This window comes from Triticum urartu, chromosome 7 (assembly GCF_003073215.2).
Source record: "Triticum urartu cultivar G1812 chromosome 7, Tu2.1, whole genome shotgun sequence".
NCBI classification, from domain to species: domain Eukaryota; kingdom Viridiplantae; phylum Streptophyta; class Magnoliopsida; order Poales; family Poaceae; genus Triticum; species Triticum urartu.
The window spans coordinates 12,209,165-12,233,118 of NC_053028.1; the positions used below are offsets into that span (position 1 = coordinate 12,209,165).

Below are 23,954 nucleotides of genomic sequence, written 5' to 3' on the forward strand. Positions count from 1 at the left end.
AAAAAAAACGAAGGGAGTACTAGGATGCATCCGTGGGAGTTTTTATCTTGCAGGGATCTTGCTTCTGTCCAAAAACACTTTGCATGCGAGCACTTGATTAGTGCATGGTACAGATCTTCATCCATGGCATGACATATTTTGCACAAGCTCACATCACGTATGTGTCTGTATTTCAGTGTGTATTAGTGCATGGCACGTGTATCTCTATGTGCGTATTGCATGCGTCTAGCAGGCGGCACGTTCAATACAATGCATATACGTGTCCAACTAATTAATTATTCCTGTCAAATTAAATAATACATACGCACATGCACGCGTTGGTTGTAGTCGATGTCAAGCATCTGCATGGGCCATATATTGATTAATTAATAAAATGGCCGGCATCAAATCGATGATCTGCACGTAGAAAATGGACAAGCAGGAGACGACGAGACGGAATATAACGTTGTCGATAGACGCGCGCGCGTGCATGTGTCAGCGTATCTCCTTGGACCGCGACCGCCATTGCAAGCCTTGGCTGTCCATGTCTTGCCTGTCGCTCGCTGACCCTGTCTGGTCTGGTAACGGGAGGGAGGGAGAGGACCAAGCCAAGCGAGCTTCACCGGAGCCGGAGAGGCCGGCGATGACATGACGGTGGCGGAGCAAGGGAACCCGCCGGCATTGGGCTGCGGTGGTTGGACTCTTCTCCGCTCATGGGCAGCCTCGATGAGTTTTTGGGACCGCTGGCTCAGACGAGGAGGGTTCACCCTGCTACAGTAGTTTCAGGGTTATAGATAGATAGACATGCCATGTGGTTGCAATCACATGTGTTGAGTATATGTGTTATGTGCATATTGCGTATTGGGTTCGCCTTCTAGTTCGTTGTATAGTTGAGATCCGTGGTCCATCTTTATACATCATATATACGTGCCTATGCACGAAGAGCAATACATCGTGTAATTCCCACAACATACATGGTATCAGTTTCCGGGTTCACTCCAGCTAGCTGGGCAGGGGCAGCTGGGAATGGGATGCGATCGACCGACGCGCATCAGATCAGATCAGACCAGATCAGACCGAAGCATAATCTCTTCTCTTGTCGGAAGCATACATGCAGGCGCCCGTGCCACGACAACACATACACGAGGTACACGTACACACGACAACATATACACGAGGTACACGTACACACCATCCATGGAGCAAGTCGCTAGCTATATTCGTCAGATGCATGGGACGGCCACGTACTCTCTTCTCGTCCATGGCCGGCACGCCATGTGTGCTGTGGATCGATCCGTGGATGTTTACAACTTTAAACCCAGCCTGCCGGCCGGCCAGATCATTACAAGTTCACACTAGCTAGCTACCTAGCTACCTAAAGGCCATGCGCAGGCCAAAATAGTTAACGACAGTGGAATACTCCCTCTGTTTTTTTTACTTCGCATATAAGTTTTTGTCAAAGTCAAATTGCACAAATTTTGATCAAATTTATATAAAAAATATAAACATCTACAATATTAAAACTATATAGTATGAACATACGTTTCATGGTGCATCTGATAATATTGATTTTATATTATGAATGTTTACATTTTTAATATAAAACTAGTCAAACTCTACAAAGCTTGATTTTGACCAAACCTTATATACGGATTAAAAAGAAACGGAGGGAGTATAAAGCCAGGCCAGATGTATAGTAATGCGTGTGCCCTACGGTTAAATTAAAGCCACGTATGTACATACTTATGTGTACACACACGTACACCTAAATCAATAGCTAGCATACATATGTAGGCATTGCGATGGAGCTAGAAATCTACTCCCTCTGTATCAAAATACTTGTGCTTGTAGTACTTCCTCCGGTCCTTTTTACTCTGTATATTAGAATTTTCTAAAGTCAAACTTCACAAAGTTTGACCGTATTTATATGAAAAAATATCAACATCTGCCATGCTAAAGTTATACAGTATGAAACTTTAAGTCATGACACATCTATTGATATTGATTTTAGATTGTGAATGTTGGTACTTTTTCTATAAAGTTGATTAAACTTTACGAGTCTTGACTTCAGTCAAATTTTATATGCGAACTAAAAAGAACCGGATGGAGTACTAGTTTCTCTCAGCTGCAAGTATTTCAGTACAAAGCTAGTATAATCGACTACGTAATACGGGCAGTAAATGATACTCGCCTCACATGCATCATGTGTAGCCTGTCCTTGTCGCGATTACATATGTACAATACGTGTATGTATTGCATGCAGCTAGCAAGGCAGCTGGTTCAATCCAATACTCCTACAATGCATACCCGTATCCAACTACTCCCTTCGTTTCTAAATATTTATCTTTCTAGTCATTTTAGATGAACTATCATATACGGATATATGTAGACATATTTTAGAATGTAGATTTACTTATTTTGCTCCGTATGTATTTATTTGTTGAAATATCGACAAATATTTAGGAACAGACGAAGTAGTAGTTAATTATTCCCGTCGACAAAAAAATACATACGCACATGCACGCGATGGTTGGTGTCGGTGTCATGCATGGGCCATGTATTAATTAATTAAGAAATTGGCCGGCATCAGTCGATGATCCGCGCGTAGAAAATGGACAAGCAGGAAACGACGAGACGGAATATAACGTTGTCGATTGACGCGCGCTCGTGCATGTGTTAGCGTATCTCCTTGGACCGCGACCGCGACCGCGATTGCAAGCCTTGGCTGTCCATGTCTTGACCCTGTCTGGTCCGGTAACGGGAGGGAGCTTCACCGGAGCAAGAGAGGCCGGCGATGACATGACGGTGGCGGAGCAAGGCAACCCGCCGGCATTGGGCTGCGGTGGTTGGACTCCTCTCCGCTCCGCTCCACTCCGCTCCGCTCGTCCTGTTTTATCCTCTCGGGGAGGGTCATAGCTTTTGGCCGGTGATGCCATGCATACATGCAAGGCCCATGCCGGCGGCGGGGTCTCCCTGTCAGCGACGGCGAGACGGCCACGCCATCGACAAGCTAGCACAGCGACGCTAGGTCCATCGCATCTGGCGCATACGCCAACCCCCCGTCCGTCTGCAGCTCAATTGGTCTGCAGCTAGCGCACAAATGGAGATCCACGGAGCGGCATGGCGTGATTGGCGAAGCTTCGAACGCGACGTGGTCGGGCCCCAAAGCATAGATGGGCCTGTACCGACGGCTTGCCGGCAGGGCGGCCGACAGACTGGGACGGCCCGCGGGCCCAAGCCCGCTTGTCCCCATCGCTCGCCCGCCCTAGTGTGTGCCTAGTGTGGTGGTCAGTGGTCACGCCCCGCTACAATCGGATCCGGATGGCACGTCCCGCTCACCTGCCATGCTGTTTAGTGAAGTACCGCCGGTTAAAATTACAAGAATTTTTGGATATTTCGATATGGACTATGTACGGACTGAAATGAATGAGCAAACACATTAAACACGACTATATACATCTGATTTAAAAAAAATTGCTCCCTCCTATCCATATTTATCATTGATTTAGTACAACTTTGGGCAATTAATATGGATCGAAGGGAGTACAACATCGTATAATTCGGAACAGAGGGAGAACCTTTCAAGGAAAAATGTTAGTACATGTTTGGTAGACTGCTTGCTAAGAATATAAGGCAAGAGAAAAAGAGAAAATATCTCTCATGCACACGCGATGATTGTGAAATCTGAAATGGGCCGGTCTCTTGCCACACACAAGAGAGATGTGGCTTGTTGTAAGATTTTTTTATATATTATGGTTCAAATATGTCAATACACTCCCCACAAAAATTCAGTATATATTGCTAGACTACTTGCTAAGAGTCCGAGGAAAGATAAAAAGAAACAATATCTCTCTCCCTTCACACACAAAGACGATAATTGCAAACATGGGCTAGTCTATTTGCTACCCATAACCAATACTCCCTCCATTCCTAAATATTTGTCTTTTTAAAGATTTTAAATGGATTATCACATACGGATGCATATAGACATATTTAAGAGTGTAGATTCACTCATTTTGCTCCGTACGTACTCACTTGTTGAAATCTTTAGAGAGACAAATATTTAGGAACGGAGGGAGTATAACTCATGAAAATCTTCCTATTCCCCGCCTTAAGTGAGAGGTGACATAGACTCAAAAAAAGTGAGAGGCAACTTGATTTATGAAAGGCATTCAGGAACCGTCGCAGTTGTAACCTAGTCATCGCTGTCGCCGGGGACAAGCTCCGTGTTTCTGCTCATGTTCATCGATTTTTCTCACATTTGACGAGTTTTTGGGCATCAGGTGGTCGTGGGAGAATGCACATGTCAATGTTTGACCAGTGCGGTTTTACTTTCGATTTGTATAAGGGCTTATCTATCCTTGGCCACTGCCCTCGAAGGTCAAGTCACATGGAATAAAAGTCACGCGGCTCTATCTTCGTCTTGCGTCACGTTGACTCAATTGCCAATAAAGAGTCTGTGGTTCTTCGATCGCATGGCCCGTGAGTTTTGAGCTCTTGGTAGTGGTGATGACGAGGATGGTGTCAGGTGAGTATTGGTCAGGCATGACGACTATATCTCGCATTAAGCAAGATGCTAGGATGTCTTGTGAAGCATCTACAGTAACTGAGTCAGCCCATTTGCGCACAGTTAAAAGAATAAGATAAGTAAAAGGAGAGAAGCAGGAATTGATTCCTGATCTCCTGAAAGATGGCCAGTGCTGCTAACCACAACACGCGAGTACTGTACATGATAAGTACTAGGCGCGCGACCTACTTTAGGCGGATCGATCCGGTTTTTCCATCGGTTTTTTGGTTCTTTCTTCTATATTTTCTTTTTTTACAGGTTTTCCTTTGTTTTTCTGAGTTTTAATGGTTATTATTTCTTTTTATTTATCTATCTTTTTCTCTGGTCTTCCTTTTCCCGGTTCTCATTATTTCTTTTCTTCTCATTCTTTTTTCTTTGTTTTACTTCGGTTTTGATTGTCTTTTTCTCATTTTTCATCGGCTTTTCTTGTCTTCTCTTGTGTTTCACTGGTTTTCCATACATATTTTTGGTATATATCTAATATAATTTCTTATACATGTATAACAATTTTCAAATTCTTGATTAACATTTTTCAAATACCATATTTACATTTTTGAATACATGGTCAAAATTTTCTACAAACATTTTACCATTTTTTAAATGCTTTATTTTTCAAATAAAGGATTAACACTTTTTGAAATAGGTGGTCAACATTTTTTCTATAGACATTTATCATTTTTCAAATGAAAGTTTAATTTTTTTTGAATACATGGTCAACATTTTTTGTATAAACACATAACATTTCTCAAATACAATATTAACATTATTTGAATACATGGTCATTTTTATATACACACATTTAACATTTTTCAATTGTAGTTTAACATTTTTTAATACATGGTTAACATGTTTTCAATACAACTTTAGCATTTTTCAAATACAAGTTTAACATTTTTTAATACATGGTTAACCATTTTTATATACACATTTAACATTTCAAAATACAAGTTTAATATTTTTCGAACACATGGTCAACATATTTCGTATACACTTATAACTTTTTCAAATACAAGTTTAACACTTTTTTGAATACATGGTCAGCTTTTTTCCCATACACATTTAAGATTTTTCAAATACAAGTTTAGCATTGTTTAATACATGTTCAACATTTTTTCTATACGCATTTAACATTTTTCAAATGCAATTTTACCTTTTTTGAATACATGGTCAACATTGTTTTTCAAATTTTTAGATTAACATTTTTTAAATCCATGCTCAACTTTTTTCACACACGTTGTATACTTTTTTGTATACATTTTTCATATACATGAGAAACATTTCCTCTATACTTTTTTTTACATTTTTCAAATGCTTGATCAACACGTTTTCAATGTTTTACGCAAAGTATTTTTTTGTAATATATTTTTTAGTATATTTGGAAGTATAGAGAAAAATAAAAATAAAGAAAGAAAAACATGAAAAAACCAAGGTTGTGGCCTCCTGCGTGCCTAGGCTGGCCCATCTGGCTCTCCCCTTCAGCAAGGGTTCCTAGGTCTCTCTAGAAGCGAGGGCGCCCTTGGTCGGGAGCATATCTTAATCTTGTGGTCTCCAGAGGTTGTTTGGTTTTTGCCTGTGCCTGCCCTGCCAATCTTGGCCAGACAAAAAATTGGCACAAGATCTGGCCGCCAATGACTTGCCAAAATATTGGCACCAAACTGAACTAGAGGTGTTGAGATGGGATGGACGCATCAAAATATCGGTGCTCATCCAAACAGAACTCCTAGTCAGGTCAATGACCAATTTTATGGATTGGTAGCTAAGGGCTGCAATCCAAACAGCCCCCAGGTTTTCTACATGGACAGTAAACACATAGGCCCTCACCTATTTGGCTGAGCATTTCTCAAAAGAAAAAACCTATTTGGGCGAGTGACCTAAAGTGTTTTTCAAAACCTTTGGTGTTAGTCCATAAATGCTTGGTCGTCTGTTGTGTTTTTTTTACGGGATCATAGTGGGAAACTAGGTACGAAAAGTGAAGCAACATTAGCACATCTCCGACCTCTTCTTTGCAGGTTTGTGGACCAACCCATCAATGTTGTGTGCCCGGTGTTCCTAATATTTGCACTTTGTAGATTTATTATGAGTAATAAAATGTATCCTATAAGACATGTTCTTAGAACAAATTCACATTTAACGGATTTTCCTTGAAGATACGTTTTTCACAATGGTCTGGCCTGGCCAATGGGCCAGGGTGGTCCAACCTCAAAAAATTAATGTATAAATTTTAGAAATTCTAGGTTGGTCCATGGACCACCTGATCCACCTCCTAGCTACACCCCTGTTTTCATCCCATAATGAAATATATATTTTCACTAAAATGTTTTAAAATATGACATTGTTTTAAAATGCTCTTCAAATTTAACGAAAAAATTCATCTATGTCGATAATTTTTTTTAGAGTAAAATTCATCGTTGGTACCTCAACTTGCGTTGCCCGGTCACTTTGGTCACTGTACACAAGAACTCACGCAATACGGTCATTGTGTATGGCGAACAGTGAAAATACGATCACTGTGCGCCGTAGACGCAACATACGCCGCCTGTTGACCACCTGTTGACCGTCCGGCTCCCAGTCCGCGCGCCAGGTGTCGCGAGGAGGAGCGACCCGATGGCATATTTGCAGCTCACCCCCCAAGTTATCGGACAGATCCCCGAAGTCCCCCCACGTCTCCACCTCCCCTGTCTCTCCACCTCCCCTGTTCGAGCCGATCAAACCGGCAGAGAAGGTGACGGTGGCGTGTGCGGCGTGGTCGTCGCCGTGGTCGGCGCGGAGGGGTTTCTTCTCGCGGTGGTGAAGAGGAGGCGCCGCCGCCATGTCTCCTGTTCGTCGCCCCGACGGTGCCCCTGCCCCTGTTTACCGTAAGACATGATTCCTGCCGTAAATCTTCTTATTTCTCTTCGATTCGTGTTTGATAGGGCTGGCATTGTGTTCGCCTATGATATGTGGTAGTATTTGTCGCGTGTATTAGGTTTAGGGTTTTTCGAACCCAATTTGTCTGATAGGGTTTCTGATAGGGTTTTAGGTTCTTATCCGAAAGGGTCTAATTTTCATCGATTCCACATGAAATATGCTTTGGAATAGGCCTAGGTTTTGGACCTTTGGTGTATGGAGAACATTGGGGATCTCTAGTACTGTTCAAAAAGGTCATTTTTGTTCAATTTTGATGTGATCAATTATGCTTTGTTTTTGCAGGAGCAAGAAGTGAGAAGTTCTCAGTGCTGTTTCATCATGGTGGTTTTTTCATGGGTGAAGGAAGCAATAGGGCTTATGTTGATGGGCATATAGTTTGGTATGACAATTTGGATAAGCTCACCTGGTCTCCAATAATGGTGGAACATATAGTAGAAGAGATTGGATGGGAGATGGCAGGCAGGTTGAAGGCATATTATCAAATCCCAATACTTGACATTACTCAGAATTCTTTGAGACATATCAGATCTGAGGCAGATACTGATCAAATGATGACCTTTCTGTCTATTGGGCATCATTTCTTTACTATTTATCTTGATCATGATGACAGTTTGATTACTAAGAAGGTTGTTGATGATGTGGTCCAATTTCCAAGGGCTGAACTTCCACCAGTGTTTAGCCCTTCAAAAGATGGTACTAATCCTCATACTAGCAAGCCTGGAAATTCAGAAGAAGACTGCCCTATACCAATTCAGGTTGTGTATCCAAACAATGTGCCACATGAAGATGGCAATCCATTCATGTTTGTAAGAAGGCAGTGCACATTTGGTGAAGGAGCATAGGAGAATGTAGAGCAACAAGGACAAGCAGGGCAAGCAGAGCATGTAGGCCAAGATGATGTACAGCAACATGAAGATGCAGAACATGTAGGCCAAGAAGAAGAAGCAGAGCCACATGAAAATCCAGAGCAAGTAGAGCAAGAGAGAGAAGCAGTAGATGAAGATGCAGAAGCACATCAATTGAGGAGAACCAGATCAAAGAAGAGATGTTTTGAAGGCAATGTAGGAACAGATAGTGACTCAGATGACAGTGATTTTGATCCTGGTGACATGATAGATAGTGACTTTGAAATCAGTGATGATGATGATGACCTTTATGCTGACAATGTGGATAAGGATGAACCAGTTAAAAGGAAGGAGAAGGTGAAGCAGAAAACAACAACAAAGGATAAAGGAGTTGTAGGGGAAGAAAAGGAAGAAAACTTGTCAGATTATGAATCTGAAGGTGAAGATCTTTGGGCACCTGATTCAGATGATGAAATGCAAACAAAATTTAGAGCATTTAGAAAGGAGGATCTGACTTGTCCAAGATTTCATGTTGGACAAGTGTTTGAAAATGTTGATTTGCTTAGGAAAGCAATTAAGGAATACAGCTGCAAGAATAGAGTTGATGTCAAGTTACTAGTGAATGACAGGAAGAGAGTGAAAGCAGTCTGTGATAAAGATTGTACTTGGTACTTGTGGGCTTCTTATGACAGCAGAACCAAGTTTTTCATGGTAAAGAAGTATGTTGAAGAACATAGTTGCTGCAAAAAATGGTAAATCAAGGCTTTCACAGCACCTTTTCTAGCTAGGAAATACCTTGAGAGTTTCAGGGCTGATCAGGATATGAATCTTAGAAACTTCTCAAGGGTTGTTCAAAAGGAATGGCACATGACACCAACTAGGTCCAAGCTTCAGAGGGCAAGAAGGCTGGCTATGAAAATAATTCATGGAGATGAAGAAGGGCAGTACAAGCTGTTGTGGGATTATGGAAATGAGATAAGGAGAAGTAATTCTGGTAGCTCATTTTTCCTTGCACTGGATAATCAAGCTAGGTTCAACAAGGCCTACATGTGCCCGATGCATGCAATAGAGGCTATCTTCAAGGTTGCAGGCCTATGATCTTCATAGATGGCTGCCATATTAAAACAAGATACAGAGGGCAGTTGCTGGTTGCAGTAGGAATAGATCCAAATAATTGCATATTCCCCATAGCAATAGGTGTTGTGGAAGTGGAGGACAAGCCTAACTGGGTTTGGTTTCTTGAGAGGCTGAAGAGTGATCTTGGTATTATCAACACATCCCCATGGACAGTAATGTCAGACAAGCAGAAGGTATATGCAACCACATTGCCTGATGGTCTAATTAGATTACTGTACTTGAGAACACTTGTTTAACACTTTGATTATTGATCTATGTTGTTTTGTAGGGCCTGATAAATGCTGTGACTGAAGTATTCCCTGAGTCAGAACATAGGTTCTGTGTCAGGCATATGTGGAAGAATTTCCAACAACTGTACAAAGGTGATGCTTTGAAGAATCAATTGTGGAAGATAGCTAGGAGCACAACAGTTATTAAGTATGAGCAGTACATGCTTGAGATGAAGGTGCTGAATGAGGGTGCATACACCTGGTTGAAAGAGTTGGAACCAAACACTTGGGTGAGGGCTTTCCAAAGTGACATACCTAAGTGTGACATTCTGCTCAACAATTTGTGTGAGGTGTTCAACAAGTAAGTTCCAATACTTTCATCTCACTCTTTTAACATAAGATGAAATGCTTTCCTATCACTGTTGTTAACATAACATGCAATGTTTGTGCAGATATATCTTGGAGGCAAGAGAATTGCCAATTCTTTCAATGTTTGAGAGGATCAAGCAACAGTGGACTGCAAGGCACTACACTAAGCATTGTGAGGGTGAGAAGATGCAAGGAGTAATGTGCCCTAAGATCAAGAAACTAGTTGACAAGTTGGCAGAGCTGGCCAACACATGCTATGTGTATGAATCAGGAGATGGAGTGTTTCAAGTGGTGGATAGAGGAACAGATTACATAGTAGACTGGCACAGCAAGTCCTACAGCTGTATGAGATGGCAAAAAAGTGGAGTGACTTGCATACATGTTATAGCTTGTTGTAGGAGTGAGAGAGTAGATCCACTAATCTTAGTGGATCAATGCTACTCAGTGTCCATGTTCAAGAAGGCTTATAGCAATATCATCTACCCTTGCAAGGACATCACTGAGTGGGAGAAGATGAATGGGCCTGAAATTAATCCACCAGACTACAAGAAGCATGCTGGAAGGCCTTGCAAAAGCAGAAGGAAGGGACCAGAAGAGATTATTTGTAGTAATGGAGGGAGGAGGATGTCAAGGCATGGTGTAATCATGCACTGCAGTTACTGTGGTGAGCCTGACCACAATATCAAGGGATGCAAATATATGAAAGCTGGTCTACCACCTCCCAATGCACAAGCTCCTCCACCCCAACATGATGACAATTTGGAAACTTCACAAGCTAATATGGAGCAACAGCAACCTCCACAACAAGCCCAGGTACCTGTCTTGTACACAACCTCTAGCACATCTTATAGAGCCCAAGTAACAAGCTTTTTGTTTGATGAGCAGCAGGCCAACACAAGTGCAGAGACCAGTACAGTAGTAGAAGATCTTATGGTGGATCAAATGCTTCAGCAGGTAATTATAACATGAGTACTCTTAGTCACTTGCTCTGTTTCAGTCATGCTTTAGTGACATTGTTAGTTTCCATTTGTTGACACTTGACATGTGTATGTACAGAGGCCCTTGCCTAGAGTGCTTCAGCACACACCAATCCCAGAATCAACTTTCTTAACAAATGCACAAGCAATGTTGAACCAGGCCCAGACAAGCACTAACACAATCAGGCAGGGAGAGCTAGCTAAGAAGATGCTGGCCATGAAGCAGCAAAGAGAAAAAGAACTTCAAGATAGGAAACAAGCTATACTAGAGGCAAGGATAGAAGCAGAGTTGAAGAAAGCAGAAGAGGCTGCTAGAAGAAGGCATGAGAAAGCAGAAAAGAAGGCTATAGAAGCTGAGAAGAAGAGAGAGGCAGATGCACAGAAGAAGGAAACAATGGCCATCCGGAGGCAAGCAAGAGCAGAGACAAGGCAGATAATAGTAGAGACACAAAGAGAGCTTTCTGCTGAGAGGAAGGAGAAACTGGCTGCTGAGAAGAAGGCACAAAAGGAGGCTGCTGCTGCAAAGAAACTAGAAGAGAAGAAAGCCATTGCTGCACAGAAGGAATCAGAGAGACAAGCACTCCTAGCAAAGAAGCAGGAAGAGAAACAAGCCCTTGCTGCAAAGAAACAAGCAGAGAGACAATCCATTGCAGCAAAGAAGGAGCAGCTGAGGAAAGAAGCACAAAGAAACATGGAGGAAGCTGGGCATGTGCCAGAAAGATCAAGCATGTTTGACATCTTTAGATGATCTATGAGACTGTTTATCTTGTTTTAGTAAGAGTACTCTTTCAGCAATGTAAAATATGACTGTGTTTCCCTTTCATGTTATCTCAAGATCTTATGGTACTCTATTTTGAGTAGTGCTAATGATGATGCACCACATAATCTATATTTTGGTATGAAAATTGTCTTGTCTGTCTACCAATTTGTTGTCATTCTATTTGTTGATGTCAATACTGCTTCCACATTTGTTCCTTGCTGCCATTCTTTTCATTTCATAAATATGATACGAAACAGTACACAAGAACTCATTTCACAATTATCATGTCAGAAAGATAACATAATACAAAGACAATGTTTCCATTAAAGATAGATAGATAGATAGATCACTTCATACATTTCTGGCCTTGACAACCATAACATTTGATACAACCAAGCTAACTTCATAGCCATTTCCTAACATTAAACTACTGAAAGTACTTAACATGCTAAACTACTGAAGCTGGTCTTCACTTCTCCACTGCCAAAATGAGCACTTGTCTTCATCACTTCTTCTTATTCTATAGTAGTCCTTCATCACTTCTTCTTCTTCTAATGCAGAGAGCATTTGTCCTCACTTCTTCATCAACAGAAGAACACAGAGGGCACACAACAACATCACACTACCTAACAGAAGCTTCAGCAGCACCAAGATCTCTGAACCTAATCCAATCAATGCACTTTCTTGGTGCCTGCTCATATTCTGCTGCAGAGAGCCAGGCCTTGCCAAAGCAGCTCTACTAGTTGCCACTTGAGCTGCAATCCTTCTCCTTTCATTCCTAGCCCTAATGAGTTCTTCCCTCCTCTCCTCTGTTGCTCCAACAGCATCCACAGCTTGGTTCCCAACCAAGAAATGAGCATCTACTAGGTACGCAACATATTCCATCTCCCAAAACCAGAAATCACACCCAGTAGCCTGCAAACCAATAGCAAAAAAGTAAACTTTGACCAACGAGAGGGCAAAACTGCTGCCAAGAACAAAATCAACTGATCCTCTGTGTTACTTACAGAGTTATTGGGACATCTGTAGAACACCCAGCCCTCGTGATCCTCTGTGTTCGAAACGCAGTACCTCACTGTCGCCTGGCAGCGAGGACATGGGATGAGTGGCACCACCACTGTCCGGCCGCGGAGACCAGACCGGGCAGAACTAGCAGAAGACATGGCGCAGTTGTCGTCAGGGGCGAGGGCAGGATGGGGCGCGCGGCGGCCAGAGGGCAGGAAGGGCGCGCGGAGGCGAGAGGGTAGGATAGGCGCGCGGCGGCGAGAACTAGGGATTTGGAGGGGAGGATTGGGGATTTCTATCAAAACGGCTTTTTTTTTACAAAAACGCCCTCCCGCAAATGGGCACTTTAACATAAATCCTCTGCCCGCCTACGTGGAGCCCGTGGACTGGTCAAATTGGCGGCGTACGTTGCGTCTACGGCGCACAGTGACCGTATTTTCACTGTTCGCCGTACACAGTGACCGTATTGCGTGAGTTATTGTGTACAGTGACCAAAGTGACCGGGCGACGCAAGTTGAGGTACCAACGATGAATTTTACTCATTTTTTTATGTATGCCAAACAAAAATTTCATGGTCCTTTTCAAGATTTGTTTGAAATGTACAAATGTTCCATACTAATAAATATGATAAATAAATCTATAATGTTTAAATTTAATATATTAATAAACCACAGCAAAACAAACTATACAGACATGTGAGCTAGCAATAAGATACAGATCAGAAAGTGTCGAATGAAACACAAGGACTAAAAAATAAACAAGAAAATTAAGAAAGAGTAAACAGGAAATAGAAATGAAACCTAGAGATAAAAGGAAAAATACAATACTGGGCTGCTGGCCCATGGTGATGGCCAGTGAGCTGAGTGCCCCTATTTGACGCTTGTTGTGTCATATTTTCGGCCTGTCACACAGGTGTGTTCTCGGGTGGGCCAACACGTGTAACAATGCACTATAGCGAGCACTATCTCTGGTTAATTTGTTTTTCTATTTTCCTCAGATTATTGATTTTTATTTTGATTTTATAGGAGAACAGTTTTTTTAATTGTTAGTAATTTTCAAAAATGAAGAACATTTTTAGAATTCAGAATAGTTTTAAAATTCCAAAAACATTAAATAATTCCAAGCGTTTTGTTAAAACTTTAAACCTGTTTTAAAAACATGAACAATAATTCCTGAATTTTTAGGAAAACTTGAAAGCAAAAATATAAGAAAGAACTTTAAAACAGAAAAAGAAATAAAATCGGACTGGAGCTTGACACAATGAGCGTCAATTAGGAATTGCCCTTAAGAAAGGAATTCAGAATCATATTTAAGTGCCGGCCACCCATTTACATACAACAGTAGGCCCAAGAAATCCAATAACATGGCATATGAGGATCCGCCTCCACATGGCACAATTGGTCCAAATCATGATAGAAGAAACTGGCCTCCTTTCTTTGTGGCTTTGTATGCATAAGCTTTACATGGGAAAAACAATGTTGGTTAGTGCTTTGCTACTTTCTGAGTCTAGGTTCCCAACACAAAAGACCAGAAGATATTCTAATAGTGATAATTTAATCAGCGAACTTTGTTAGCATCTGATTAAGGTTAGCGATGAGACCGACAGGCACTAGGCACTCAGATCTTAAGGTTAGCATCCAATCTGAGCTAGATTGCAGTGGGCACTAGGCTAATCATACCAGTTAGTTAAAGTTCTCTTTTTACAAGATGCTTTGATACACACAATAATTATATATTCTTCCCTTTTCTATTTTCCCCCCTTCTCCAAAAAAGAAATGCAAAAGGCAAATATCTCCTTTTGTTTTTTTGACACAACTTCTTTTTACAAGATGCACACTGCTATATGAAAATAGCTTATCCTCGCAAAATGCAAATGACAAGTTTCGCCTTTTCTTTTTGACACACAACCTTTTTTTGTGTCAGGTTAACGATAGCTTTTTATCAGCATGGAGGAGAGTCAACACTTTTTTGTGTCAGGTTAAAGGCAGCTTTTAACATTTTTCAAATACCAGATTAACATTTTTAAATACATGGTCAACATTTTCTCTATAGACATTTACCATTTTTTCAAACGATTTATTTTTCAAATAAGAGATTAACATTTTTTGAATACATGGTCAAATTTGTTTCTATACATATTTAACATTTTTCAAATACAAGTTAATATATTTTTTAATACATGGTCAACATTGTTTTCTCGGCACATTTAACATTTTTCAATAACATATTAATAGTATTTGAATACATGGTGATTATTTTTCTATACACATTTAACATTTTTCAATTACAAGTTTAACATTTTTTTAATTCATGAACAACATTTTCTTATACACATTTAACATTTTTGAAATACAAGTTTAACATTTTTTAATACATGCCTAACCATTTTCCTATAGACATTTACAATTTCAAATATACAAGCTTAACATTTTTTTAACACATGGTCAACATATTTTCTATACACATTTAACTTTTTGAAATACAAGCTTAACGTTTCTTGAATAGATGGTCAACATTTTTCCCACACACATTTAAGATTTCTCAAATACAAGTTTAACATTTTTAATACATGGTCAACATTTTTTCTATACACATTTAACATTTTTCAAATACAAGTTTATCATTTTTCTAATACATGGTCAACATTTTTTTCAAATGTTTAGATTAACATTTTTTAAATATATGCTCAACTTTTTTCACACACGTTGTATATTTTTTTGTATACATTTTTCATATACATGATAAACAATTCCTCTATACATTTTTTATATTTTTCAAATGCTTGGTCAGCATTTTTTCAATGTTTTACTCGAAGTACTTTTTGTAATATATTTATTTAGAATATTTGGAAGTATAGACAAAAATAAAAAATAAAGAAAAAATAAATAAAAAAACGAGATTGTGGCCTCCTGCACGCCTGGGCTGGTCCATCTCCCTCTCCCCTTCAGTGAGGGTTCCTAAGCCTCGCTAGAAGCAAGGGCACCCCTGGTCAGAAGCATATCTTAATCTTGTGGTCTCCAGGTCTTCTACACGGATAGTAAGCACATAGGTCCTCACCTATTTGGTGAGCATTTCTCAAAAGAAAAAAAACCTATTTGGGTGAGCGACCTAAACTATTTTTCAGAACCTTTGGTATTAGTCCATAAATGTTTGGTCGTCTATTGTGTTTTTTTTACTGGATCATGGTGGGAAACTAGATGCGGAAAGTGAAACCACATTGACACATCTCCGGCCTCTTCTTTGCAGCTTTGTGGACCGACCCATCAGCGTTGTGTTACTGGAGTTCCTAATATTTGCACTTTGTAGATTTCTTTATGAATAATAAATGTATCCTATAAGACATGTTCTTAGAACAAAATCACATTTAATGGATTTTCCTTGAAGATACGTTTTTCACAATGGTGTGGCCTGGCCAATGGGCCAGGGTGGTCGAACCTCAAAAATATTCATTTATGTATTTTGGAAATTCTAGGTTGGTCCATGGACCACCTGATCCACCTCCTAGCTACACCCCTGTTTTCATCCCATAATGAAATATATTTTTTCACATAAAATACTAAATTCATGCAACTTCTAAAAAATCATCATAAAAATATGACACTATTTTAAAATATTTTTTCAAATTTAATGATAATTTGCATCTATGTCAATAATTTTTTTATGTAAGCCCAACCAAAATTGCATGGTCCCTTTGAAGATTTGTTTGACATGTAAAAATGTTCCATACTAATAAATATGATAAATAGCTCTATAACATTTAAATTTAATATATTAATACATGACACCAAAACAAACTATACAAACATGTGAGCTAGCAATAAGATACAGATTAGAAAGTGTCGAATGGAATGCAAGGACTAAAAAATTAATAAGAAAATTAAGAAAGAGTAAAAAGGAAATAGAAATGAAACCTAGAGATAAAAGGAAAAACATATTACAGGGCCGCTGGCCCATGGTGATGGCCAGTGGGCGGAGTGTCTTTCGATCTAGCACTTAAGGCAGGGTGCCCCTATTTGACGCTTACTGTGTCAAATTGTCGGCCTGTCACACAGGTGTGTGTTCGGGTGGGCCAACACATGTAGCAACGACTACAGCGAGCACTATCTCTGGTTAATTTGTTTTTCTATTTTCCTCAGATTATCAGTTTTTATTTTGATTTTCTGGGAGAAGCAGTTTTTAATAAACATGTTTAAAAGTTTTAGAACAATTTTTTTATCATTAATAACTTTTAAAAAATAAGAACATTTCCTAAAACTGAAAATATTTTTAAAATTCCAAAGACATTAAATAATTGCAAAAGTTTTCTTAAAAATTTAAACCTTTTTCTAAAACATGAACATTTTCTGAATTTTTTGAAAAACTGGAAAAGAAAAATATAAGAAAAAAACTTGAAAAACAGAAAAAGAAATAAAATCGAACTGGAGCTTGACACAATGAGCCTCAATTAGGAATTGCCCTTAAGAAAGGAATTCAGAATCATATTTAAGTGTCGGCCACCATTTACATACAACAGTAGGCCCAAGAAATCCAATAACATGGCATATGAGGAACTGCCTATGGCTCAATTGGTCCAAATCATGACATTAGAAACTGGTCTGCTTTCTTTGTGGCTTTGTATGCATAAGCTTTACATGCGAAAAAACAATGTTGGTTAGTGCTTTGCTACTTTCTGAGTCTAGCTTCCGAATACAAAAAGACCAGAAGATCTTCCAAAAATCATAATTTAATCAGCGAATTTTGTTAGCATCTGATTAAGGCCAGCCATGAGACCGACAGGCACTAGGCTCTCAAGAGTCTCAGATGTTAAGGTTAGCATAAAATCTGTGCTAGATTGCTGTGGGCACTAGGTTAATCATACCAGTTAGTTAAAGTTGTCTTTTTACAAGATGCTCTCATACACCCAATCATTATAGTTTCTTCTTTTTTATCAAAAAAATAATATATATTTCCTTCTCCAAAATAACAAAAGGAGAAAAGGCAAATCTTTCCTTCTATTTTTTTGATACAACTTCTTTTTACAAGATGCACACTGATATATGAAAACAGTTTATTCTCACAAAATGAAAATGACAAGTTTCTCCTTTTCTTTTTTGACACACAACCTTTTTTTGTGTCAGGTTAAAGGCAGCTTTTTATCAGCATGGAGGAGAGTCAGCACTTTTCTCAGCCATAGGCTTATGGCAAAAGCCAGTGCCTTCTCTTTCCTTTGCTTCTTAATGTGCTTTTGCTTAGGGTATGTACTGTGATCGGGACAATACCCTACTGTTCCCCATCTAACTGTCCTTGCAGGCAGCTAAAGCCTAGTAGGATAGGGCTGCAGATGTGGCTTAGATTGTGATCTGCATGCAAATCAGTTGATAAAGATTCATTTTGCTTTGCACTCTCATGAATCACCACCTAATTCCTGAACAATGTTGATTTGCTAGCACTATGTGATCCAGTAAGTTACCTGAACATGGATGCTATTCTCCAGGTGGGCATAATTCAGCATCTTGTCTGGATCCAGTACCCCTGCGGTAGGAAACAAGCGGCGGTAACATCGTTACCGCTGAAAGAGACGAGTGGGTGGGTGCTCGCTGCACAATGTGCGCAGTCAAAACCTCAGGGAATTTTATGTCACTGCCCCGGTCTGGATCTACTACCAGTTGTCGGCGACGAAGATTTTTCTTATTGCTGCGTCTAGGGGCTAGCCTGGCATTGCTGGCCGTTTCCTGATCAAGAAGTAATGTGCAGTTGCAGCAAAGTGTAGTTCCGCCATGTGCACCAATGCCGCATCATACCGACAACCCGCTTTCGCCATTCCTCTGCGCAACTGGGAGCTGCTCGTCTCTCGGCGTCGCCAATTTCCATTATCAAGGGAGATGGATGAGACAGGGAGCTTTCATACTAGGTGATCACTCCACTAACAACTCACCATCCTGCTTTCCTCTGGATTGGATCGGACGGGACAGAACCGCCTTTTCTGCACAACTGAATAGCTCTGCACCCTTACCATGATGAGAATAGGGTCAAGTTTGTAGCCCAAACAGGAGCTTGCCAAACTCACCGAAGTGTGCAAATAGTGGAGTCTTTTCCACTGTCATTGCGAACTCAGCAATGGAGGAGATGCTTCCACCAGTCAAAACATCTTTGTGATTCGTGTCAGTAGCTTCTCATGGCACTGAAGGAAAAAGAACATGTCGAGATGGACCGTTTCATGCCAATAAGTAATCGCATTATGTGTCATCACTAGCGCCTTTTCTTTGGAGGGTAAAAGGGTCATTTGTGCGTATCCTCCATGACATCTCTTTAATTTTCGGAAGGGTCTCCGTCTGGTAAATTATGCCTATAAGTAGTCCATGACAAGAGAATCATCATGGCAATACAAGTAAAGGTGTGTCAAAGATTCAGCAGCACAATGTGGGGGATGGCGCGCATCGATGAGTGGAAACCGGTGATGGCAATGCTGGTCTTCGACCTCATCTCTGCCGTGACAACGGCCCTGATCAAGGCGGCGCTCGAGGAAGGGCTCGACCGTCTAGTGCTCATCACGCTGCGTCAACTGGTGGCCACGGTCTTCCTTTCTCCGATCGCATTTTTCAAAGAACGGTACATAAATTTTGATTTGCAGAAGATGACCAGAGTTCAGAACTTATCCTAGAATATGATGCAGCTGTTGTTTTCTTTCAGGAACACACGGCCTAAGCTCACACTGGAGATCCTGGTGTACCTCTTCTTCAGCGCAGCGTTAGGGTACGGTTGGCAAACATAGCATCACAACAATCACTTCCTCATATTAGTACAGCGACCCGGCTATAGAATGCTCTGCCAGATATGATTCTGCTTGATTCATCATTGACTTTTCCTCCCATTTTAGCGCTGCGCTCTCTCAGTATACCTTCTTCTACGGGCTGCAGTACACAACGGCAACGTTTGCAATAACTTTCACCAACCTGGCTCCTGTGCTCACTTTCCTCATCGCTGTCTTGCTCCGGTGTGTGTGTGCCGATTTTCAAATTTACCTGGTACCTTTCTCATGCACTTTGTTCTTGCTAATATCTAAACCTTTTGGGAATACGGCTCATGGATGTAGGGTGGAGTCACTGAACATGAAGAACAAGGCAGGAGCTGCGAAGATCATCGGGACACTCATGTCGTTCGCCGGCGTCATGCTCCTGACCCTCTACAAGGGTGTGGCCTTGACACACCAAGCAGAGCCTTCAGGCCAGCATGCAGAAATAGCAGCAGCAGAATCTGGCAAGAAGAGCTGGACCCTGGGCACTCTAGCGTTACTGGCAAACTGCCTGTGCTTCTCCTTTTGGCTCCTGCTGCAGTCCAAGCTCACCAAGAAGTACCCAGCACTCTACTCCAGCACTGCATACATGTTCCTCATCAGCTCCCTGCAGGGCGGGGGCCTGACGGCGGCGATACAGCGGCGGGCATCGGTGTGGGTCCTCACAAAGCCAGTGGAGATTGTTACAGTACTGTACACAGTAAGATCTTTTTGTTGCAGTTTACCAAAAAAGAGTGAACTCTGCAGAGAATTGGCTGAACCAAAGAACACTTGTTTCATATGTTGCAGGGAATCTTGGGGTCTGGAGTGGGATATGTACTGATGACATGGTGTGTGGAGAAGAGAGGGCCAGTGTTCACTTCAGCTTTCATCCCCATCATCCAGATCATGGTGGCCATAATTGATTTCTTCTTTCTCCATGAGAACATCTACCTTGGAAGGTAAACCAGATTTGCCTCAGATATTAAATCAGTACAGTCTCATGATCATTCATTCATTTCCCATACTGAAATAAATGATGCATAATCTTTTCAGTTTATGAGTGAGTTTATCCACTTTTGCACTTGTAGAACTGCAATGGCTGGTCCAAATGGCATCACCTTTTGTATTTTTGTTTTGCCCTTGCAGTGTGCTGGGATCCATACTGATGATCTTGGGCCTCTATATTCTGCTGTGGGGAAAGAGCAGGGATGCCTCGGCGACAGTACCACCTGCCAAAGAGGAAGAGGATAAGGAGAAGCAAATCAAATCATAAGGACCAAGCTATGGCACTCTTAGGTTGTAAAACTATGGCATATATTCCTCCTTAGTTTTCTACACCTACGTAGTTTAACCAAGAGGAATAGTATACAGTACTGTTAGTAATGCAGTTGTCGTATGCGTTTTCGCTCGCACAACGAGACGATACGTCGGGCAAATTTCTGCAGCTATATGCCTAAATGTAGCCCAAATTCTTCAGGTGATAAAGAGCGGTGGGCATAGGTTGCCAATATCTCAGTACGTTAGAAGGTCACATCTGTCATATTGAGCATGAAAAGAAATAAAAGAAAAGAAAAGAAAATATTCTCCGCACGATTTTTGTACGACCACCCCACGGTCCTGTGGGGGCGGCTATATCGAATCAATGCTTTGCGATTTGATTTGGACTTAAAGAAATGTTTTGCTCATCAAAGAAGAGACAGTGGGCATTGGATCTAAGAACTTTCGCACGGGAAGGCGTTCCCCTAAATTGTTCCTTGTAGGTCCTAAACGGGCTCATGCCAAAATTTTCAGTGCTAAGACAGCATCTAATGCCCTACAGTGTAGAAGAAGGCCATGCAGGAAGGATCACAAGCTATATTTTGCTTGCCAGAAATTGGAAAAAAGGGGGGCAGAGCCTTACTTTGTTCCTTCGCACTATGCAATAAAGAGACAGCTATTCGATTCAGCCGGGTGCGCAATTTGCTCGATACGGCAAATTTCCCACAATTATTCAGACATTAAGAGAACAAACGATGTGCTCCTCTCCCCCGGGCCATGTTTTAGCTCTCGGTCACGTGTGCGAAAACGAAACCGTGAGTCGGAGACATGCCTTGAGATGCCATTTTCCGGACCTTCGCCTGTCACCACCCCTATAAAAACCATGGCATAACCAGAAACAAATTGCCCATCAGATCATCGAGGCAGACGGACTGAAAATGTGGAGTGCAGGATGCGTGGAGCAGTGGATGCCGACGGCGGCGATGGTGGCGACGAACGTCGTGATCGCCGTCATGACCACGCTGCTCAAGCAGGCGCTGAACCAGGGGATGAACCGGCTGGTCCTCATCACTTTCAGGCAGATGCTGGCCACTGTATTCCTTGGCCCCATTGCCTACTTCAAGGAAAGGTATCATCATTACTATTATCAAAAGCAAAGGCAAAAACAGATCATCATGGCGATAAAAGCAGCTGCTAGTACTAGTACCAGTAGTCGTCGTTGGTATTTCACTGTCGCTGATCATGCACATGAACTGGCCTTTTTTTTGTGTTCCTCCTTTCAGGAAGACAAGACCAAAGATCACTGCTGAAATCTTTGCGTACCTGTTCCTTAGTGGAATCCTCGGCCCGGTCCTGCTTCAGTACACGCTCTTCGTCGGGCTGGAGTACACGACCGCAACGTTTGCTGCGACTTTCGGCAATCTGCTCCCGGTGGTTACCTTCCTGATATCACTCGCTTTCGGGTAAATGTTCATTCTCTTTCCTGTGGCAAAAAGTTGTTTTCTGTGAAAAGAAGGTTTCTTCCATGTAGTAGGTCATGTTGCAAAGTTTCATATACAAGTGTGTAGCACGACTATAAGTTTGAATCGACTCTGTTTGAACACTTTAATACAGCTTCCATTAATCTAACTAGGAGTAGTACAATAGGAGCTTGAAATGCAATATAAGACCCTAATAGCTAGTTTGATTCTGCACTATTACTTTTCAAATCTGTTTTCATCAAATCTAGCACATAATAGCATCTTGAACTGAATCAACAGCAAAAGAAAAAGACTTCGACTTTACGGACCACATCGATCAGCGTATCCTATGAACAGAACTTTAACACACATAATTTTCTAAGTCATGTGAATCAGAATTAAACACTTTTTCATAATTTTGTAGGTTTGTATTGCACACCTATGAGCCATGATTTATAAACACAATTAGTAGAAAACCAAACAAATTCAAATGAATCTCATCCATGACCTGTGCTAGGTATGAGGCGCTGGAGGTTCGGAGCAAGTCCGGGAGCGCCAAGATCTCCGGCACGCTGCTGTCCCTCACGGGGGCCATGATGCTCACCTTCTACAAGGGCGCGTCCCTCACCCACCTCCACCACCACCTGCCCCCGTCGTCGGCGGCGGCGGCCGGCGTCGAGGAGCAGCACCGGAGCGCGGTGCGGTGGGTGCTGGGGTCGGCGTCGATGCTGGCGAACGTGGTGGGGTTCGCGGGGTGGCTGCTGCTGCAGCGGCGGCTCACGCGCCTGTACCCGGCGGTGTACTCGGCCACGGCGCTCATGTCGCTGCTCAGCTTCGCGCAGGCGGCGGCGCTGGCGCTGTCCACGCAGTGGGGCGCCGGCCTCGCCGCCTGGCGGCTCCGCGGCACCGTCGAGATCGCCGCCGTCGTGTACTGCGTACGTGCGCGCGATCCCTGGTCCATCCGTCGACTCCTGAAGATTAAAGATGCAAGATTTTGATTGGGGATTTGTTTGGATTTGGATTTGGCAGGGGGTGGTGGCGTCCGGGGTCGGGTACCTGCTGCTGACCTACTGCGTGGAGAAGCGGGGCCCGGTATTCACCGCCGCCTTCAGCCCGCTGGCGCAGATGTTCGTCGCCGGCATCGACCTATGCGTCCTCCACGAGCCCCTCTACCTCGGCAGGTCGGTCCGCCGGCCACTGAACCGAACCCACTCTCTGAACACTGTTGTTTTTCGTCAGAGTTCAGTGGTCTAAACTGCATCAGACAGTGAGCTCATTCAGTGACGAATTGTCGATTGATCTGATGATGATGACATGATGTTTGCAGCGTGCTGGGGTCGGTGCTGGTCATCCTGGGCCTCTACCTCGTGCTGTGGGGCAAGAGGGAGGAAGCCGCCGTCGCAGCCGCCGCCGCCGCTCCGGCGAAGACGGTGGAGGTAGCAGCAGCTGGCCACGGAGACGTGGCAGAGCAGCAGGAGAGAGTGTGATCCCGAACCGAAGTCTGAACTGCAGCAAGACACGCATTTGAAATTTTGAACTAGAGAGAACATGATGAACTGAAACTACTAATCAAACACTGTACTGTACCGTAGGAAATTTGGATGGGAACAGTTGTGATCTTGACATGAGAGTGAGATGCTCTGGTGAAGATGGGGATGAACTATGAGATGTTGATTCATGGTGTCACTCAAATCCATCTATAATTAGCCGCTCACTCTGTGTCGTTCG

The 23,954-nt window shown here is 42.1% G+C and overlaps 2 protein-coding genes across 3 annotated transcripts; both read left to right on the forward strand.

Annotated features, from left to right (window-relative positions):
- The first annotated feature begins 18,971 nt into the window (after positions 1-18,971).
- LOC125522602 (WAT1-related protein At3g30340-like) lies at positions 18,972-21,102 on the forward strand. Of its 2 annotated transcripts, XM_048687648.1 has the most exons (6): positions 18,972-19,343; positions 19,425-19,487; positions 19,612-19,728; positions 19,828-20,227; positions 20,317-20,468; positions 20,656-21,102. In XM_048687648.1, exons 1-6 carry the CDS (start codon positions 19,111-19,113, stop codon positions 20,780-20,782), a joined length of 1,092 nt encoding a protein of 363 aa, XP_048543605.1. In that variant the 5' UTR covers positions 18,972-19,110; the 3' UTR covers positions 20,783-21,102. The 2 variants fall into 2 exon arrangements, with proteins under 2 accessions (XP_048543605.1, XP_048543604.1); XM_048687647.1 differs by having other exon boundaries at positions 19,612-20,227.
- Positions 21,103-21,571: 469 nt separating this feature from the next.
- Positions 21,572-23,894, forward strand: LOC125522603 (WAT1-related protein At3g30340-like). The gene is made up of 5 exons (XM_048687649.1): positions 21,572-21,895; positions 22,050-22,229; positions 22,744-23,161; positions 23,256-23,407; positions 23,554-23,894. The coding sequence occupies exons 1-5, from the start codon at positions 21,705-21,707 to the stop codon at positions 23,711-23,713; spliced, it is 1,101 nt and encodes a 366-aa protein (XP_048543606.1). The 5' UTR covers positions 21,572-21,704; the 3' UTR covers positions 23,714-23,894.
- Positions 23,895-23,954: the final 60 nt, after the last annotated feature.